This window comes from Tursiops truncatus, chromosome 1 (genome assembly GCF_011762595.2).
Source record: "Tursiops truncatus isolate mTurTru1 chromosome 1, mTurTru1.mat.Y, whole genome shotgun sequence".
Classification (NCBI taxonomy): Eukaryota; Metazoa; Chordata; class Mammalia; order Artiodactyla; family Delphinidae; genus Tursiops; species Tursiops truncatus.
In genome coordinates, this window is record NC_047034.1 from 29,714,843 (window position 1) to 29,737,515 (window position 22,673).

General features: G+C 38.5%; 1 protein-coding gene across 1 annotated transcript in view; it reads right to left on the reverse strand.

Moving 5' to 3' along the window:
- Positions 1-22,517, reverse strand: part of KMO (kynurenine 3-monooxygenase) — a 55,460-nt gene extending 32,943 nt beyond the window's left edge. The window contains 3 exon segments of the mRNA XM_019920608.1: positions 186-283; positions 1,830-1,899; positions 22,193-22,517. Of these exon segments, the coding sequence (XP_019776167.1) occupies positions 186-283; positions 1,830-1,899; positions 22,193-22,267 (243 nt within the window). The 5' untranslated portion in view covers positions 22,268-22,517.
- Positions 22,518-22,673: the final 156 nt, after the last annotated feature.

Below are 22,673 nucleotides of genomic sequence, written 5' to 3' on the forward strand. Positions count from 1 at the left end.
CCTCAAGTGTGAAATGTTCACCCTGTTGTGAAATTTAGAAGTTTGAAAACCTTTGTAAAATGAGCTCTCATGCAGAGGTTTTTTTGGCATTAAGTGGTGCTTTGAACTAGGAGAAATCAAGACCGTGCAGTTGTTGAAAAACAGCAGATATTATTTTCTATAAGGAAAATGCATTAACAAGGTACCTGATCTTCCAGGCCAATGGATTTCAAGGCTTGTCGTCCTCTATAAGAAAGGGCCAAATTAATGCTTCTTCCACGTGCAAATTTAGTCACTCGGATATCTAAGATATTGGAAGTAAACCCCATGTTACACACACTTTCTTATATCCTAATACGGGATGAGCATAGAGCACCCGAAAAACTGGTGCCATCTGGACCAAATTAAAAGACCTTGTTAACTCTTTTAAAGAAAACACGGATAGTAATATATTTGCATTAAATTAAATTTAGATAGTTGAGGTTTTTAATGAAATCTAACAGTGCATCTCTTAAATATTTTTTCTTTTTAAAATCTAAGGAGTTGCCAACAAACAAATAAAAGGATGCTCAACATCACTAATCATTAGAGAAATGCAAATCAAAACTACAATGAGGTATCACCTCACACTGGTCAGAATGGCCATCATCGAAAAATCTATAAACAGTAAATGCTGGAGAGGGTGTGGAGAAAAGGGAACCCTCTTGCACTGTTGGTAGGAATGTAAATTGATATAGCCACTATAGAAAACAGTATGCAGGTTCTTTAAAAAACAAAAATAGAACTACTATACGACCCAGCAATCCCACTACTGGGCATATACACTGAGAAAACCATAATTCAAAAAGAGACATGTAGGGACTTCTCTGGTGGCACAGTGGTTGGGAGTCCGCCTGCCAATGCAGGGGACACAGGTTTGAGCCCTGGTCTGGGAAGATCCCACATGCCACGGAGCAACTGGGTCCGTGAGCCACAACTACTGAGCCTGCGTGTCTGAAGCCTGTGTTCCGCAACGAGAGAGGCCACAATAGTGAGAGGCCTGCGCACTGCGATGAAGAGTGGCCCTCGCTTGCCACAACTAGAGAAGGCCCTTGCACAGAAACGAAGACCCAACCCAACCATAAAATAAATAAATAAATATTTTTTTTAAAAAAAGAGAGAGACATGTACCACAATGTTCACTATAGCTCTATTTACAATAGCCAGGGCATGGAAGCAACCTAAGTGTCCATTGACAGATGAATGGATAAAGAAGATGTGGTACATGTATGCAATGGAATATTACTCAGCCATAAAAAGAAATGAAGTTGAGTTATTTGCAGTGAGGTGGATGGACCTAGAGACTCTCATATAGAGTGAAGTAAGTCAGAAAGAAAAACAAATACCGTATGCAAACACATATATATGGAATCTAAAAAAAAATGGTTCTGAAGAACCTAGGGGCAGGACAGGAATAAAGATGTAGATGTAGAGAATGGACTTGAGGACACGGGGAGGGGGAAGTGTAAGCTGGGAAGAAGTGAGAGAGTGGCATGGACATATATACACTACCAAATGTAAAATAGATAGCTAGTGGGAAGCAGCTGCATAGCACAGGGAGATCAGCTCGGTGCTTTGTGACCACCTAGAGGGGTGGGATAGGGAGGGTGGGAGGGAGATGCAAGAGGGAGGGGATATGGGGATATATGTATATGTAAAGCTGATTCAGTTTGTTATAAAGCAGAAACTAACACACCATTGTAAAGCAATTATACTCCAATAACAATGTTAAAAAAAAAAAGAAAAAAAATGTAAGGAGGAAGAAGTCAAAGAATCAGAACAACATCTCACGTTATTCAGTATTGTCTTACCTTCTCTAGCTTCATACACATTAACTTGGAAATTCCTCTTGGCAAGGAAGCATGCATTTAATGATCCCACCTAGGAATCAAAGCAATTTTTTTCAAATTTTTATCTGATTCCACAAATACAGGGAATTTTTGCTGGCTAAATGCAACATCATGTGTGGTCATAGCCTCAGTCATTACACTGATTTACTCAATCACTACAGGAAAATACCATTTGCAAAAATAATGGGATTAACTCAACATTAAGTGGTATAATTTTCAAGGAAGTTTTGGTTTTTCCTTTTTTTTTACTTTTGTATGATGAGATATAACTTTCATACAGAACAATCATAAACCATGTGTACTGTTTACAGAATAATTAGAAAGCGAACACCCATATAGCCACTCTGATCAAAAAGTAGAACATTGCCAATCTCCTATGTCTCCCCCAAACTCCTCCCCGGTTACAATCCCCAAACTTTCACCTAGAGGTAAACATTCCGACTTTTGTGATAACCAATCTTTGCTTGTTTATATTTTTACCACTTAGGTATACCTCCCTAGGCAATATAATTTAATTTTGTCTGCTTTTGAATCAGATAATTAGAATCACACTTGTGTATTATTTTTGCAGATGTTTCTTTAACTCAATAATATGCTGATGAGATCCATCCATATGATCTCGCATAAAATCCACTTTCATTACTGTATGATTCTTCATTATGTGAAATCTCACAGACTATTTAACTGTTTTACTGTTGAAGGACATTTGAGTTGTTTCTGTCCAGAGAATATTATTTTTTCCAGTTTTATTGAGATCTAATCAATATATAAATTGTATAAATTTAAGGTATACAGCATAATGGTTTGATAGATGTGTATATTGTGAATTGATGGCCTGGGTTAATTAACAATGCTGCAAAGAACATTTCTGTACATGTGTCCTGGCACACATGTGCATGATTTTTCTCTAGGGTTTTATGCACAGAAGTGGAATCCCTGGTCAAAGGTTTATGTATCTTCACCTTTATTATGCCAAACTGTTTCAAAATTTTATACTAATGTGTTTTCCTACCAGCAGCTTCTGAGAGTTCATCTTTGCTGCCAGCATTTGGTGTTCTCAAACTTTTAAACATAGTAGTGGTTGGGTAAGGTGAGGAGGAGTATAGATTTAATTTACATAAATAAATAGTTATTAATAAAGAGATTGAACACTTTTTCATATATTGATTACCTATTTGCATCTCCTCTCTTGTAAAGTGTCTGTCTTGCCCATTTTTGGTTGAGTTGTCTGTTTTTTCTTCTATCGATCATTTGAGCTATTCAGAGATCTGAGTACGGGGTCTGTCATTTTTAAATGTTGCAAATATCTTCTTCCATTCTGTGGCTTGCTTTTTAAACTATATAGTATCTTTAATGATGAGAATCTATTTTAATGTAGTCACATTTAAGAATCTTTTACATTATTGTTAATGCATTTGGTGTCCTGCTTAAGAAATCCTTCCCTACTTTGAGATTATAACAACGTTTTTGTATATTGTCTTCTCAAAGCTTTATAGCGTTGCCCTCCTAAATAGCTTTATATAGGTTGCAGTGATTAATGCCTCACCACTAGCAACTTAAATTTAAGAACGCCATCTATATTTAATTATCACACTCGAATTTTCAGCAGCATTCAATACTGTTAACTAACCTTTCTTCTTGAAACACTAAATTTCCTTCATTTTCTGTTTTTTTCCATACATCTCTGGCCATTGCCTCTTTCTGTCTTTCACCCTTGCAAAGAAGGACAATCAAATGTTGGGGCTTCTTAAACCTCCATCCTGGTCTATCTTCCACATCCATGGTGATGCAAAAACTTACATCTCCCACTCAGATCTCTTTTTTGAGCTCATGCATATAGATGTTTAATTGATGTACCTTTTTAAATGTCTCAAAGCACCTCAGAATCAACAGATACAAATAGAAACTTGTGACCCTTGCCCCAAATTGTGTCAGTTCTCTTCACATGGGATAGATGGGATGTCTCAATGAATGACATCTCATCCATCCAGTTGCTCAAGCTAGAAATCTAAGAGTCGTCTGTGGCACCTCTCTCTCTCTCATTCTCCACATCCAATCCATTCCAAGTTCTGCCAATTCTACCCTGTAATGTTTCTCCATCTATCCATCTCTTTTCATTTTCACCATTCTGCTGCTAGTTATCATAATCATTGTGCTCGATTAATGTCGTTTCCTTTTTATTCTACCAGCATTCATCTGACTTCTTGACCATTGATTCTCCACAAGCAGCCATTTGGTGTAATAGTGAAACAGGTCATTTGAACGAAATCTTCTGCTAAGAGAAAAAGAAAGCCCAGGCAGGTGAACTTGGCATTTGGAGCCACACCTAGGGTTATCTACTGATTACAGGGGAGGCAAAGAATTTCAACAGAATTTTTGATAGATTCATGAAGTTAGAGGGACAAAATCTGGAGTGTAGGACATGTACCCCAACCTCCTGTTCAGGAGGGTTTAATAAATGCCCAGGCTTTGGGTTAGGACCCTAAACAGGTATATCTTAGAAGTAGGGTAAACTGGAAATAAATCAATGATCAAAAGGACCAAAGTAGGCTTAGGAACCATCTCTAGCCCTGATTGGATTATGTTCATCTGGGATTGCTGGTGACCACAGCCACCTGACAGAAGCAAACATAATCTTCTCAGAGAAAAATGACATCATTGTAGGCCTAAGATTTTCTCCATAATATTTTTACATTATGGAGATCACATCACTGTTCTGCCCCAGCTTTGCTAGCCTTCTTTCAGCTGCTTGTACTCATCATGCTCTCCCTCACCAAAAGATTTCTGTGGCTTACAATCTTCTTCTCTTTCCTCTTTTTCTAGTAAATGCCCATTCATCCTCAGGTCTCCACTCAGCTTTACTTCCTTAAGGAAGCCTTCTTCAGCCACTCTAACTACCTCAAACCCCTTCTTATGAGTTCTCATAGTGCTACAGACTTTTCCTTTGAGAAATGTTAAGGGTTGAATTGTGACACCCCCAAATTAATATGATGAAGTCTTAACCCCAGTAACTCAGTGTGACCTTATTTGGAGACAAGGTATTTACAGAAGTAATTAAGTTAAAATGGGGTCACTAGGGTGCCCCCAAATCCAATATGATGGGAGTCCTTATAAAAAGGGGGATTTGGATACTGAAACACTCATAGAGGGAAGATGATGTGAAGAGACACAGGGAGAAGACGTCCATCTACAAGCCAAGGAGAGAGACCCGGAACAGATCTTTCTCTCACATCCCTCAGAAGGAGCCAACCCTCCTGACACCTTGATTTTAGACTTCCAGCCTCCAGAACTGTGAAACAATAACTATTTATTTTTTAAACCACTTGTTTGTGGTATTCTGTTACGGCAGCCCTAGGAAACTAATACAAAGTGCTTATCACAATTGAAAGTTTACATCCTTAGGGTGATTCTATAATCAATATCTGTCTACCCCACTAAGCTGCAAACTGTTTTTGTTCACCATTTATCCCTGCCCAAAACCATTGTGTTTGCAACATAATCAGTACCTGATCAATATTTGTTGAATGTATAAATGAATGGTAGAGATTACATTTTTAAATAAAATTTATAACCAAACCAAGCCAAATTATATTGAGCATCTGTTATGCATGATTTAATCTGCTAGATTTTAGGGATCTAAAGATTGTCAAGCTAAGTACTCAGGCCCACTGACACCTAATTTAGTTCTGGTGTCAATCTAGTTCAATCTAGTTTAATCTAGTTCAAGAAGAGACAAACATATAAACTAATCAATGTTTAGTAGATTTTATATAAAAATTTTGCAGATCCCCCACAGTATCTGGATTTCATATATGGGTTGGTTAAAAAAAATATAATAAATTTAATCATAAAACATTTATATATAATTTTTAAATAATTATATGTTTTAGTCATATAATTTTATTCCATTTACCCAATGTTTTGTGCATATAGATTGAGATACCTTTCCCTGCAAAATAATTCTCAGCCCAGAGGTGGAAATCAATGTTAAAAGAAAGAAAAAAAAAGAACTAAAGGAAATCTTACAGAACATACAAGGAAGGGATTAATTTTGCCTTAAGGGATCTAGCAGATTGTATTTTTCAAAGATGGTCATAACAATACCTCTTCTGTTATTTGATCTCAACACTTCTTCAGCAAGAAGTGGAGTTTATTTCTTCACTTTCTTGAATCCAGGAGGGCCTGTGATAGCCTTGATCAATAAAATGCAGTAGAAGCGACATCTGAGCCATTTCCAGGCATAGTCCTTAGCTGGCCTGGAAGCTTCTGCTTCCTGCCATTTGGAAGCCAGTGATCATATAAGAAGAGTACCTATCTGGAGGCTGTTATGTGTGAGAAACCCAAGCCACATGGACAGTACCCATGCAGTTGCTCTAGTTAAGAGCCTCAGCTGAGCGTTTCACCCATCAACAACCAACACAAACTGCCAGCCATGGGAGTGTGCCATCTTGGACATCCAGCTTAGTCAAGCCTTCAGATGACTGCAGCCCCTGGTATATGGCAGAACACCCACAGAACTGTGAGGCGTAATAATAGATTGTTGTTTTAGGCCACTAAGTTTTGGGGTAGTTTATTACACAGCAATAGATAGCCAGAACAAAGGGATTGGTAAAAGCTTACTAGAGAAGACTATGTTTCAGTTGAGTTGAAGAATGAAACTATTTTGACATGTAGAGAAGAAGCAAATTGATAAAGGGTATGAATCCTTTGGAATTTTAGAAACAACTTTCAAGAGATATAGAAAAATGATTATTTGAAAAATATTTATTGATTCCTAAGTATTACAAGAATCTTTGTTAGGCATTAAAAGTGATCCAAAGATAATACATAATGGCTGTCCCAAGGGAGTTCACAGTCTTGGCTGGATCTTCATTTTTTCAAATATTATTCACATATTTATTTAGCACATATATATTGATTTTTTCCTATGTGCCAGCTCTGTGCTAGATGCTAAGGATACAACCAAGAGCAAGATATATCTCGATCTCTCAAGGGGATTACAGTCGATTATAACACAGTGATAAATAGCATGGTGGGGGAAGTACAGCTATGAGAGTACGGAGAAAGGACCCTTAACCCAAATGTAGGGTTACAGAGTAAGATAGGGTATGACTTCTCAGAAAAAAATGAAATCTAACCTGAGACTGAAAGATTGAGTGGGAGTCAGCCACTCAATCAGTCAGTGTGGGTGGGTCAGGAGGAAGTGTGGGTGGGAGTCAGTCAGTGTGGGTGGGTCAGGAGGAAGAGGGTTCTAAGCAGAAGGAACACATGATAAAGGTTAAAAATAACTACTAGAAAGAATAAAACAGAAATCCAATTAAAGAAACAATAATAATAATGTACAAACCCAACAAGAAGTTGTTATGTATCATTCATTCATTGCTCTAACTCATTTAATCTTCTCTGCAGCCATATGAAGTAGATACTTTATTATCTTGTTTTACAGATATGGAAATTGAGGCACAGAGAAGTTAAGTGGCTCACCTAAGGTAACACAGCTAGTGAGTGCTGGAGTTGGTATCAAGATTCAAATGGATCCAATCTGTCTCCAGAACACAGCCTCTTAATCAATAAAGTAGAAGTATGGGTGAATAGCATACAGTTGAAGATTGAGACCATGAATTAAAAGTGGCCCCAAGATTTGAGGTTTTGTTATATTTTTTTCATTGTAGCACTGAACAGCTTGGATTCTATGGAGAGGAAGAAAACCACTGGAATCAAGCAGAGTGGGATCCATCCATTTGGATGGAATAGAAAGCAAGGAGTTGAAGTATTATTTGGATTGATGAACAGTAACAATTAAGTTGGATGGGATGAAAGGAAAACAGAGAGGACTGATAAATGGGGGGAGTCGGAGTTCCCTGTGAAGAATAGATGTAGGAGAAGCAACTGAATGAGAGAGCTAGTAAGTTAGGAGGCTTTGAACAGAGAGTCTTAAATCCAACACTATTATCGTAGATGAGGCACTTCTGTGGAATGACAAGGTCGAGGTCCAGGATGTGGTCATGGGACTTGGAGACTGAAGTATGGTGGAGGTGGAAGGGATTGAAAGCACAGAGTTCTAGGAACTAACAGGCTAGGGAATTGGTTGGGTCTTCAATGTAAACTTTGATAGTCACTCAGTGTGATGTCAGGGCTGGGGTATAGAAGAAAGATTATGAAGTCTTCAGTATTGGGTAGAAGTGGCCTAGAGGTTGATTGATGACCACAGTGAGGGGACAGAGGTGATATAAGTAGTATAAGTAACCTCAAATGATTTGCACATAAAAATGGAGACAGGGCTGGAAGTTTCGGTGTAGAGTAAGGGTACCATGGCAACTCCCAATCTTGAGATACTTGAGCTGTGGGAGAAGGCTGCAAGAGAGCTGCTGTCCTCAGGTTTAAGCTAAGGCCAGGAGTCTGAGGGAAAATGCAATAAGTAAAGCAAAAACACTGGAAATTTTGCCTACCAAAAAACAGATCCAGTGGGCTCTGTGGAAGATTTTGGAAGGGAAGGGAGAAAAGAGAAGTTCAGCAGGGAGACAGGAATCACAGATATGGATGAGGGTACACCTGCGAGGGCACACTTAACTAGAGGAGCTCTGAGATGTGAGGCTGCTGTGTTCTCAGCAGCCCCCAGTGGATGTGGGGATTAAGGAGAGGGGCTTGCACCTGGGCAGTGTTTAGGGGCCCTATTAGTACAATTGTAGGCACAGGAGGACCTGAGTCCTCTTCTATTTACTCCACCTGAGTTTTTTTTCTCTGCTCCAAGGCAACTTAACGTCTAAGCACTTAGATATTCTTTTTCTTAATAATCTGATGGTTCAGGGCTTGTGTCTCCTCTCACCATGGATACTGCAGCCACCTAACTTTCTTCATGTTATTCAATTTCTGTAGACTGTGATGGTTATTTTGTAGTCAGTCCCTATTTAAACCATTAAGTGTGTGGAAAGTTTAAAAATTTAATTTTGCAAAGCAATTCACATATTTAATATCCTGAAAGGCCAACCAAGAAATCCATGTTGAATTATTTTGTTAAATAAATATACCAGAGGTAAGGGGTGGTAAGTAGGCAGAACATAGAGGATTTTTAGGACATTGAAAATACTCTGTATGATACCCTAATTTTATACATTTATCCAAACCCACAGAATGTACAACACCAAGAGTGAACAAGGTAAACTATGAAATTTGAGTGATAATGATGTATCAATGTAGGTTCATCAACTGCAGCAAATATACCATTCTGGTGGGGGTGGTTGATAATGGGGCCAGAGGTATATGGGAAATCTCTGTATTCCCCTTAATTTTGCTGTGAACCTTAAACTGTTCTAAAAAATATACTCATAATAAGTAAGTAAGGACTTCCTTGGTGGTCCAGTGGTGAAGAATCTGCCTGCCAATGCAGGGGACACAGATTCGACCCCTGGTCCAGGAAGATCCCACATGCTGCAGGGCAACTAAGCCCACGCACCACAACTACTGAAGCCTGCGCACTCTAGAGCCCGTGCTCCGCAACGAGAGAAGCCACCACAATGAGAAGCCCGAGAACCACAACAAAGAGTAGCTCTCACTCGCCGCAACTGGAGATAGCCCGTGCGCAGCAACAAAGAGCCAGTGCAGCCAAACAAAAAAAAAGTAAGTAAATAAATAAATAAGCAAACCATTTTTTCCTGTGTAGCCACTACTTAAATTGAGAACACATTACTTGCTAACATTTGGTGTGTCTGAAGAGATCATTACAAATTGCTTCCCTCTTAATCCCTCAGTCTGAAGTGACTTCACCTTGTATTGTCATCATTTTCTCATCAGTGATCAAGCTATCTCAGCTGACAGTATGACTTGGTGCTTGGCATAAAAAACTGTGTGTCTTAATATCTTTTTCATGCCTTTCTTCACACCTTTCCAGCAAGGCCCTGGACTCTTTTGTGTTTCACTAATCACAGCTCCTTTGATCTTTTTTCTTTTTTTCGGTACGCGGGCCTCTCACTGTTGTGGCCTCTCCCGTTGCGGAGCACAGGCTCCAGACGCTCCGCGGCATGTGGGATCTTCTCAGACCGGGGCACGAACCCGTGTCCCCTGCATCGGTAGGCGGACTCTCAACCACTGCACCACCAGGGAAGCCCTCCTTTGATCTTCTTAATTCCCTTTTTTCCTCCCCTGATTTCTTCCAGCTTATGAAAAGTTGCCTGCCTATCTTCCTTTCACATGCGTGTTAAAGAATATCTAGTAAGGGCAATAGTAGTAAGTTGTATCAAGGAAAAGAAAAACTGTAAGCTAACTAAAGTTCATACAATAAAATAAATTTCTTCCAAAGGCTAAATTGCTCTATAGCATTAGGGAAAAAAATAGAAAGGCTAGATAGAATAAGTCTCACTGAAGGAAAAGAGAAAGGATTGTGAAACTCCTCTTTCTTTCACAGTATTATAATCATAACTGCTTCTTTTATGTTTGTGGAAAGCAGGACAGGGGAAGGATATTGATCAGGAGACCAACTGGGTCAGGAAAGTTGGAATGAGGCTAGAGGAAATAATTTAGAAATGAGTTTTTCTTACTGGGAAAACAGACCAGGGAGAAAGACAGTAGGATACACAAGCCACGATCTAAACAATGAAAGGTCAGTGAACCTAATATAGGGAAATTGTGTAACCGAGCAGGACCCTTTAGGGCCATCCCAGGGCATGCCCTTCCTCCATGTCCTCTGCTTTAGCTGTTCTCTGAAGTACCTAGATAATAGTATCTGATGCACATTTCCTGAGTTGTTTTACAGATATGAACCCCTCCCCCCCACACCAAATGGAAGGTGTTAACTACTTGGTGACCATGAGCACACAGCCCCCACACCTCCTGAAGCCTAAGGATTGATAATGTTAACCCCTGTGACACTGCTCTGTTACCTCACTATCAACGAACCAGAGAATTGTGCATGAGCTGATCACATACCCTGCGATACCCACCCCTCACCTGGCCTTTAAAAATGCTTTGCTGAAACCTTCAGGGAGTTCCGGGTTTTCTGGGCACGAGCCACCGTCTCCTGGCATGGCCCTGCAATAAAGCTTCCTCTGCTCCAAACTCCAACATTTTGGTTTGTTTGGCCTCACTGTGTGTCAGGCAGACGAACTTGCCTTTGGTGACAATGACAGAAAAGTGGAGAAACTGAGACTCAGAAGCAAGAAATCCATTCATCTGTTTCCTGGGAATTCAACTTGAATTATAGAGTAAATGAGCTGTAACAAATGACATACAAACAAGAGTCTCAGTGACTGAGTTCAGAACAGGCTCAGTTCCAAGCCAATGGTGGGCCAATGGTCTACTTTCATGGGTTTGTTATGTTACTTTTCTTTGACCAAAATTTGATTCCAGGATCTTGGGAGATGAAGCTGACTCAGGTGGAGATTCTCCTTCAATCCTTTCTAAGGTTGGAAGTGTTGATCTCTACCTCTCTAACACTTCTTGTGTTTACCAATTGAGCATGTATAAATGGTTCCTCATGAGGTAGAAGGAAAAGAAGGAACCTCAGGTGATATGGACACAATAGGGTTAAATATAATCTTGGTTCATGAAAATATCAAGGGCTAGAGAGGATGAGGGCCAATAGGATCTATTATGCATTGCTTGCAATGATCTCAAGTTGAGTATTCACATCACTGACAAATCGGCAATTCCTCTTCAAGGCATATACCCAAGAGAAACTCCAGGAGACACATGCCAGGATATCCAGAGCCACAGTTTTCATAACTAAAAATAAACGAAATACTGGAAGCAGCCTAAATAGCCATCACAGAGGTATGGACAAATAAATTATGGTATATTTACACAATAAAATACTACAATATGAATATATTAGTAACACTACAAGTAAAAAGAACATGTCCCAGATGACTTCATACTGCGTGATGCTCATATAATAAAGACAACTACAACTAAACCACAGATACATGTATATAACAATTTTTAGAAGTATATATTTTATAGAATTTTTTTTTTTTTTTTTGTAGTACGTGGGCCTCTTAATGTTGTGGCCTCTCCCATTGCAGAGCACAGGCTCCAGATGCGCAGGCCTAGCGGCCACGGCCCATGGGCCCAGCCGCTCCGCGGCACGTGGGATCCTCCCGGACCGGGGCACGAACCCGCCCCCCCTGCATTGGCAGGTGGACTCTCAACCACTGTGCCACCAGGGAAGCACCAGAAGTATATATTTTTAGGAGCATATTATTTATGTGTGTATATATATGATCAGCATATATCATATATACATAAAACTTTTATATATATAAAATCAAGAGAATGATAAACACGAGATTCAGGCCAATGTAATGGGTGGGAGAGAAGCACAGAGGCTGTTATAAGTCATTCAATGTATCAATTCCAGGTTGAGTGGCGAGTTCAAAAGTACTGCTGCTTATTATTATTAATAAACACACAAAAGAATAAACAAAAATGCTTTCTCCAAGACCAGTCATAATAAGGCATCCAATTCTGTATAACTAAGGTTTGAATAAAATTAAAAGAAAAAATATTGGTAGATGTTACATAAATTCAACTAGAAGGATTAGTTAACATGGCTAATAAAGTACTTTTCAGACTCTAACTTTATTTCTCCTTCTTACTTTGTGTAAAATGCACTTAATCAGGAATGAAGTGCCTTGTTTAGTTGTTACACAGGCAAAAAGGCTAGCAAGACATAAAGATATAAATGCAAAGGAAAATGTGTGTACATCATTCTGAGCACACCACAAACTCTCGGTTAAGGCACAGCTGGTTCCTATAAATCAATAGGGGAGGAGGGTGGTGAGAGGAGAGAAGAAACTAGGCAGGGTTAGACTCCTGGGAGCAATCAGCAGTTTTCATGCCAGTTCTTAGAGTTAAGCCTGGACAGAGCTAAGACAGTTCTATTAATGACATGGACAATTATGAAAAATCTCTATATTTCTTTTGAAACACCAATAGTCCACAATAGTAAACAGTTTTGATCATAAAATAATTTGTAAATTAAATGTTTTATTAACAACTGCTCTAGCCTGTTTGCTTAAACAGAGCTCTGATGAGATTCCTAGGTTATGTAATTATGTATTTACCCAATTTATTGTTCTTCCATTTCTCTACTTCCTCTTGTCTTACTTCCTTCTTTAAAGGTCATATGCTTTGACTCACGCTGGCCCATTATATTGATGCCTAACTTACCAATTTAAAAGATAATTTGAAATTTTCTTTTATATAAATGTGAGTGAGATAAGCTCAGCATTCAGCAGGTGTGGCTTTTTGTAATAGGATTCATTAACTTTCTGCTGATTCCCATGTGACCTCTTCAGCAATGATCGTTCAAGTGTCCAATGATCATGAGAAAACTGTACCTTTTAATTTATAAATGCTGACTTTGACAGGAAGAGGCAACATGATTATAAACATGTCATACCTTTTATGCCTTTTAATGTAATGTGTTTGAAATTAATCTGATAATGTAATGTTAAACATGTGTCACCTATGTTGACCCATAGTGTCAACATAATGAAGCATATAAAACTCTCCCTAAGAGTCACAGAGTTTGTTTGTTTATGAGTCTGTCACCAAACAGACTTTAGTAAAGTCTGTTACTACCTCCTACTCATGAAACTATAGCTTGATCTCTGAAGAATTTGATCTTTGAACATAGCAATGTAATGAGAAGAACAAGACTGTTAACTGTACTTACTCTGAAATAAGCAAATAAAAGTGTCTTCAGGGACTTCCCTGGTGGTCCAGTGGGTAAGACTCTGAGCTCCCAAAGCAGGGGGCCTGTGTTCGATCCCTGGTTGGGGAACTAGATCCCACATGCATGCCACAACTAAGAGTTTGCATGCCACAACTAAGAAGTCCACATGCTGCAACTAAAAAAGATCCCACATGCCGCAACTAAAGATCCCACGTGCCGCAACAAAACATCCCATGTGCCACAACAAAGATCCCTCATGCCACAGCTAAGACCCAGCGCAGCCTAAATAAATAAATAATGAATAAATATATTTTTAAAAAAGGTCTTCATACTTTGTAACAATTCCATCTGCTAGAATTGTGTATGTTATGCCATTACCCTTCACTGGAACTACTACAAGTTTTCTAATAACTCTCCCTCCCCCCCAGTCTCTACCTATTTAAGCCATACTTCCACCAGAGCTAGTTATCTTCTAAAACAGAAATCAAATGATGCATTTTCTTTCTTAAAATCCTTTAATGGCTCCTTAGGAAAAAGTCCCAAATTTTCAACATGGCATAAAAGACTTTTACATGGGAACCCAGCCTCTCTCTCCAGCTCATTTTTTGCTATTCCCTTGTACTATCTGTAAGAGGTATACCAAAGTCACTGTATATTTCCTGAATATGCCATGGACTTTTATATTTATGTGCCTTTGAATCTAATGTTCCCTTTGCCTGGACTATTTTTTTCTGCTTTAGCCTTCATTCAAGACTCATGTCCTCTGTGCAATTTCTCTCAGTATCTCTCCTACTCCAAAAGACTTGTCTTTTCTTCTTTAATTCCATGGATGTATATATGTGTGTGTGTGTGTGTGTGTGTGTGTGTGTGTGTGTGTGTGTGTTTTAACGTCTCTCATAATTAACTAAATTATTTATTTACATTCCTGTCTGACTTTCCCACCAGGCTGTGAGTGCCCAGGGAATAATGATATGTGGTGTATGGCTTGTACTTTATCAATCTTTCTATTTCTGGTACAGACCTGATAGTTAGTAAAAACCTTAACATTTTTTAATAAAACATTAGAAAATACAGATAAACATGAAGAAAAATGTAATCTCCTACAATCTTACCATCAGGGAGAACTGGTGTTAAGATTTTCTATGTATGTAAAGCAAACGATATTTCTTTTAAAAATGGTAGCAGGATATATATTTTATTTCATAATTTCCTTTAAAAAATGAATTGTATACTGTGAATATATTTCCAAGTCATAAAATACTTTAAATCATAATACTTGATAGTTGCATTACATTTCATTGTATGCAATGCCCTTATATTTGTACATTTGAGTTATTTTAATTTTTTAGGATTATAAATGATTGCATGGTGCCCACTGAGTTCTTTTGATAAAATCACAGTAATGAAATGGTCCATCAAAGCACAAGTCTTAGTGGCAGGGACCAAACTTTCAGAAACTTCTGAGATCTACACCCTCTTTCTGTCTGCCCCATTGGTTCTTAGGCCTTAGTACCAGGGGGGAATGGAATAAATATAACAGGGTAACAAGAAAGGAGGGAGAAGAAAATCTGAGATAAGTGGAGGAGATGATTTTGATTGCCTGGAGTGTGGGAGGAGTTTGCTGTATTTTCTTTGGTTTTGTTTTTGGAATAGCTGCAAAGTACATGAAAGAGACTGAGAGTGAGTGAGATTTTTAGAAGGTTTTGTTACAGGTTTTGAACATATTCCAGATTTGGTGTTTTGGGGAGACCACGTTAAAGATTCTAATGCTTTTAATTCCCCTCAGGTTGAAGGACGATCGTTCCTCTAAATGCAGTGCCTTGCTGAGGCTGACTTCGAGAGAGAGAGCTGATGCTGCTTTCCACAATTCCCCCCTATTTTTAAGACAATCAGCATGTATTTTTTCAAATTGTCTTCCAGAAAAAAGTACCAATTTAGATTATCATCAACAGTGGAGGAGTGCTCTTTTCTCTTTGAGTGGACAGATAGATGAATAGGTGGATGGATAGATGTTTATGGACAGATGGACAAACAGAGTATTTCGGAACCAATGAAAAGGAAAGCAAAACACGTTCCTTGCAGGGAGTTAATAATACTTTGATCTGTCTAGAGTTACTGGTTCCATTCCAGGTACTGCTCATCAGGTAGCAAATGAAATAAACTCTGAGCAAGGAATTCTGTTTTATGTAGGTGAGAACAGGATTTATGAGGCAACTTAGAAGTCCATCAGGATAGCAAAACAAAAAAAAAAAATCTCAAAATGTTAGTCTGGTGTGTTAGAGAAATATAGATACTTGAGCGAGATAGCTGAAAGAAAGCTTGTTCGGTGGGAGGAAATGAAGCACAGCAAAATTACAAAAGAGATTGAGGAAAGCTGGTAGAGTGAGATGAAAACTTGTCCCTAGCCATTGAGCAACCGCAGGATGATGTCTGTGGTCACAAAATAAATCCACTCTACTTCTGTTTGTAGAAGTTGCTAGATATCAGGGCAGTAATAAAGGTTTTTCATACACAGATTTTAGTGCCTGAAGAGCAGAAAATAAGAGTGGACTGAATAGAGTTTTATTTTAATATTAATAGAACAACAATAATAATAAAGGTAATTAAGTTATTTACATGGTTTGTCTCATCAATATTTGCATAAAATAAAAAGTAGACACTTGAACCAACTATATATAGACCTATACATGGAATTATATATAGACCTTGACCAAAGATTATGAAACATTTGATGGTTTGTATGTGTCTAGAATATTTATTTTATAGAAAGTAAAAATTCTGGGTGACATTTGATTTCTGTTTTTACGAAGACTACATTGAGAACAAAGATAGCGATCTGTGAGTGAGGAAGTATGAAAAAGAAGCAGCATAATAGTAGAATTAAAAGACCTAGGGACCGGCACATATATACAATGGAATATTTCTCAGCCATGAAAGAAACGAAACTGAGTTATTTATAGTGAGGTGGATGGATCTAGAGACTGTCATACAGAGTGAAGTAAGTCAGAAAGAGAAAAACAAATACCGTATGCTAACACATATATATGGAATCTAAAAAAAAAACAGATGGTCCTGAAGAACCTAGGGGCAGGACAGGAATAAAGACGCAAACGTAGAGAATGGACTTGAGGACACGGGGAGCAGTAATTATAAGCTGGAGAGAAGTGAGAGAGAGGCATGGACTTATATACACTACCAAATGTAAAATAGATAGCTAGTGGGAAGCAGCTGCATAGCACAGGGGGATCAGCTCGGGGCTTTATGACCTCCTAGAGGGGTGGGATAGGGAGGGTGGGAGGGAGACGCAAGAGGGAGGGGATATGGGGATATATGTATATGTATAGCTGATTCACTTTGTTATACGGCAGAAACTAACACAACATTGTAAAGCAATTATACTCCAATAAAGATGTTAATAAATAAATAAATAATAAAAATAAAACAAGTAGGAAAAAAAAAAAAAGATCTAGGGACCTAGTTTTAGCCCATGATGAAGCAAACAAGATGCAGAGAGGGTAGGATTTCTTGGGCTTCCAGCTGGTTGCAGCCTCTCCTCCTCTTCACTGTCTTCTGCTCTTTCTGTCCAACTGAGCTGAGTGAAGAGTGAGCTCTGAGGGGAAAGATCCTAGGGAGAAGGGGCAGAAAGCACCATCTAGGGCCAATTTGGTATCAGGACTATATTGAGCCTATAAATCTGTGACAGAATTATCATCTATAGAAGTGAGACACAACCTCTCATAGAATCAAGGTCAAGCAGTTTCAAAGGCAATGACTTGAATACTAGGGGAGAGGGCACAATTAACGACAGTAAGTCATAAAATGCACAACTCTCCTTACCCTGATGTTTTGAATGACTTTACCCTCTAAATAGCTCTTAATGGAGAATTTTGCTGGGTCAAACATAGGGAGAATGGAGTGGGGTTGCTTGTCAGCAGGGGAGACAAAAGAAATGCTTCAATATTGCCCTAAAATACATCTTCAAAGTGTGTGCCGGAACAATGAACACATACTTCAACAGAAGGCTGCAGCTAAGGCTGGAATGCTTAATAGTCCTTTCAGCTAAAACTCTTAAACTTCAGCCAAAAAGTGAGGGCTTAGTAGCTGTAGTTGTCACTGAAATCTCTGGTCATTTTCATCATACCTGTAAACATTGAAAATAGTCACCTCAGAAGCAGCATTTCTGAATACCAAGGATCTGAATACCTACATATCTTAAGGACATATGTGCAGGATAGATGGCCTTTCTTTTGACTTCTCTGGCTTGTCGCTTTGGGAAGAAAACACACCTCACTCTAACACAAAGTAAGGCAGCTTGTGTGGCAGTTTTTTCCGCTAGGTCAACTTGTTAGAATTGGAAAACTGTAAAACTCCTTCCAGCCTGAAAAGTAGAGATTGTTTTTCAAATTAGTCCTTCAAAGGACTGCATTCCTTATGATTCCATTCTGATGAAAAATATTGTCTTTCTTTTAATTGCCCATAACTTCTAAGAGCATGATCCCCCATTTTGTTCTGAAAGCAAACTCATGCACACAAAATATTTTAGTGTGTTTGACAGTATAAGGCACTGGGATAACCTTCATAAAAGGAAAGGGAGCAGGACCCAAAGATAAGAAAATCTTTAGACTCATGAAGTTAAAAACCTTCTATGGGGAATACACTCTGCATATCTATAACTTTCACAGAATGCAGTCTGTGAGAAAGGCAAGCAAAGCTCTGTGTGCGTTGCAGGGGAAGGGGAGGTAATGACCATTGCAGGGGAAGGGGTTGGGAGCAGTGTTTCCCACGAGAAGGAAGATAACTAAGCCAATACATTCATTTTGCTAAATATCCAGATTAACGTTCTTGAAAAACTGTTTTAACATCTTTTTCCACTCTTCAATAGCTCAACTTTCACCAATTTATGACCATGGTTTACAGTTTCTTTCACCTTTAGTTGCTGAGTAAGATTCTTTCATTGATCTATTGGCTCCTTCTGACCTTTTGGACTTGACATGTCTTCAAAGAACAGAAATCAACTGGTTAATCACAGAATCAGATAATCACTATACTAGAGCAAAGACAAATTCTAAGGGTAATCTTTCACTAGACAAGGCACCATTGGGAAAAAAATACGTTCACTATATTCTTTGGACTTCGAGTAAAGGTTCTCAGCTCCATTTCTTTTTTTCCCCTGGGGCCCAGAGAGAGTCTTTAATGTAGTAGACAGTATAAAGGATTAGGATCAGTCCATGGGGAGGAAGAGTATGGGAAAGGTGGGGGAAAAAATGCAAGGGGGCTTCCCTGGTGGAGCAGTGGTTGAGAGTCCGCCTGCCCATGCAGGGGACACAGGTTCGTGCCCTGGTCCGGGAAGATCCCACATGCCGCGGAGCGGCTAGACCCGTGAGCCATGGCCACTGAGCCTGCGCGTCCGGAGCCTGTGCTCCGCAACAGGAGAGGCCACAACAGTGAAGATGCAAGGAAGTAGATGGGTAAGAAAATAATTTTGTCCTTTATGTATTGAATTTAACCTTCTTGAATTGCTCTATTTAATCAATGTTTTTTTTTTCGTAATTTCCTCAATATTCAGACTTCCATCCAATATGAAATTTCTTTTACCTTCATATCATTAAGAAGAGTTTTTCATTCCTCTCATTCATTCATCCATCAAATACTAACTAAATAATGACATTAAGCAATGTTAGGTATGGTTCCAGCCATAAGAGTCTATATCCTAGTTGGAGTAGATATTTAATAAAGAGTTTACCTTTATTTACCAAAAACAAATAAAGTGTGTAAGTTCAGATACTGATAAATAATACAAAAAAACAAAAAACAGGGAAAAGATGAGGCCAGGCAGGTAGACAGGCTCAGTTCCTGTAGGGCCTTTGGTAAGGAGTTTGGATTTTATTTTTTTTGTAATGGGAAACCACTGGAAGGTTTTAAGCAAACAGTGATAATTATCACACTAATGATTTAAAAGTGGCTGCTGTGTAACTGCCTGTGGATAAGAGTAGAAGCTGGGAGACCACTTAGGAGGAAATCAGGACTATGGATGAAGGATGTTGATGGCCTGGACTAGGATGTTAGCAATGGCCAGAATTGAAATATATCTTGGATATAGAGCCACCAAGGCTTACTGGTAGAGTGAAAGAGGAATGGGGTTTGCATAAAATGAAAAAAAGAACATGATTCCTAGGCATGGACCTGAGCAATAAGGTAAATAGAATTCCTTTGCAGAGGAATTTTAGTTGCTTGTTAATACACGTGTATTAATTCATGTCTTCTATTTTTCTAGCACATGTATGTATGCATGCACAGATAATGACGTGTTTACATGATGAAGAGTTCAAGTGTTATTCGGGGAGAAATCTGTGGATGATACCCATTTTTATGCCTTCCAAAATCATATATCCAATCACATATTTGTTATCTCCCCTTGGACTTCTAAGACATTTTAAGATATATCACTGCTGCCACCCTAGTCCAAGTCTTGGACAAACACAACAGCCTCTTAACTGGTGTATCTGGTCTTCTTACAATTTTCCCAACTCTTCTCTACATAACAGCCTAAGGAATCTTAAAATCGCAGCTTGCTTTCCTACCTAAGATCTTCCAATGGTTTTCCATTGTGTCTAGGATAAAATCTGTCTGCCTTGCCCTCTAAGATCCTAGGATCTCTGGCTATTTCATTCTCCCCAGCCTCAGCAGCTACTCTTCTCCACTCTCATTCTTTCTGCCTTTCTGTCTGCTCCAACAAAGTGCCCAGCCCATTATCTATCGCCTCAGTGTTTCTCTTCGGACAGTCGTTCATCTACCCAAGATGCTCTTTCTGTAGCCCTTCGCATGGTTCCTTCCTTCTCATCATTCAGGTCGTATGCCTCCCCCTCAGAAAGGCTGCCCCTGAGCACACTCTAAATGGACACCCGTTAAGACACTACCGCATTACCCTGCTTGCATTTCTTTCATAGTGCTTAGGTCTCACCGAATTTATTTATTCGTTTTCTTCTCCATTGTCTTTCTCCTCCCTGAATGTTCACCACTGTATCCCTAGTACCTAAAGCAATGTTAGCACATAGCTGGCACCCAATAAGATTTTGTTGAATACATGAATTCTCCTTTTATGTAAAATTTAGAAAGGAAAAAACTGGACTGAAGCCTGGTATGAAGTAATAAGAAATGATGACACATGTCACATGCATTGGCCAACAAGACATGTGGTAACCTTCCTTAGCATTTTGAAATTTAGAACAAGAAAAGTTAGAACTATCATCGTACTTTGGGGAAAACACAAGAAAGAAGGCAAAACAAAAGTCAGAATTAGTACAAACTGTATAACTCTATGTGCGATATAAAATATACTGATCTATATACAACCCAGAACAGTGTCTGGCACATATTAGGCCCTTAATAAATTTTTGTTGAGTAAATGAATGAATGAGCTAAAGGCCTGCAAATCATTAGACCAAAAGCAAAACCAAAATGATTAAACTTTAACTAATGGGGATATTTTTACTCCAAAATAGGAGTTCTGCTAAGGGAGGGGAAATACAGTTTAGCTGATGCAGCCCCACATTAAGCAGAGCTAGCTTTCATATAATAACGACAGAGCAGAGGAGAGCCCCCTCCTACATCTTGCTAAATGTGGGCCATCTCAGCCCCTTCATCTCACCGGCTCTGTGAGAGAGGAGGCCTAACTTCACCACCCTAGGACCAGCTCCACTGCGCCAGCCAAATAAGGTGACTAAACAGGTTTTACTCCCAAGTACTCAGATAACTAGTGAACATTCAACATGATAGTTTTGCGTTAACTTCATGTTTCTTGACCCTTTTATTCTTATTAGACAGTATAAACTGAGTTATTAACCAAAGTGGGGCAAATGTTTTGATTAAAATGACTATTTACACTAATAATTTGTTTTTAAAGAGTAGCCAATTTGGGGATTAATCAAATTCGATTTGCTTTATTTTCTATTTTAAAAATGCTGTACTGAAAAAGCAGGGGAAAACAGACACTTTTGTATTTAATGGAAATAAAATCTCTTTTCTAGAAAAGAGCAAACTAAACTAATACCACATTTTAAAAAGGTGTATTTAAATATCAGAAAAGTTTCAAAAGAAAGTGAACAATCCTTACAAATGATTAGTAATAATCATTAAAATACGTGAAATAGGTAAGGAAGATTAGAGGTACAAACTTCCACTTACAAGATAAATGAACTGTACATCGTGAGGAATATAGTCAATAATTATATAGTATCTCTGTATGACAACAAACACGTGGTCAAAAAGTACAAACTTACAGTTATAATGTAAATAAGCACTAAGGGTGTAATGTACAACATGTAATTAATACTGTTATATATTATATATGAAAGTTAAGAAAGTAAATCCTAAGAGTTCTCATCACAGAAGATCTTTTTCTTTTATTTTGTTATCTGTATGAGATGAGGGATAATGTTCACTAAACTTATTGCAGCAATCATCTCATGATGTATATAAGTCAAATCATTATGCTGTACACTTTAAACTTATACAGTGTTGTATGTCAATTATACCTCAATAAAACTGGAAGAAAAAAATTAAAGAAGTTAATCTCTGATAAACAAATAAAAAAGAGTAATGATAATTAATATAATACTGCTAACAGGAATAATATATCCAAAGAGATTCTTACCAAGCCACCACCAATGACAGCTATGTTTTTCCTTTGAATATCAGAAGAATCCATCACTGCCAAAGTGGTTTCCATAATTTTTGCTGGTCTTGTCACGGAGAAGACTGTCTCCTACACACTGATTTCCTCCGGTCTTTGCCCAAAGCCCTGCAATTGTGAGCCAGCAGCATTATTTGAGCAAGGCTAATTTTCCTTGAACTTAGAAGGTAGCATTTAACCCGTTAGTTGCCCAAAGGACAATCAGCTCAACTTTAGGAAAAAAGGGAATTCATTGCAATAATCAAAATTTGAAAAATCCAGACAAGTGAAGCTACTCACTATCTTATGTGTAAAACAGAATTTTTAAAGCACAGTTTTACAGCTTTTCTTCTTCCTTTTCTAAACTGTGTATTCTTACTTTCATTTTCATCCATGACTAACCATGAATGATACTTCCCTGGTCTCATGTCCCAGAGCATCTTACACTTTTCTTAGGAAGATG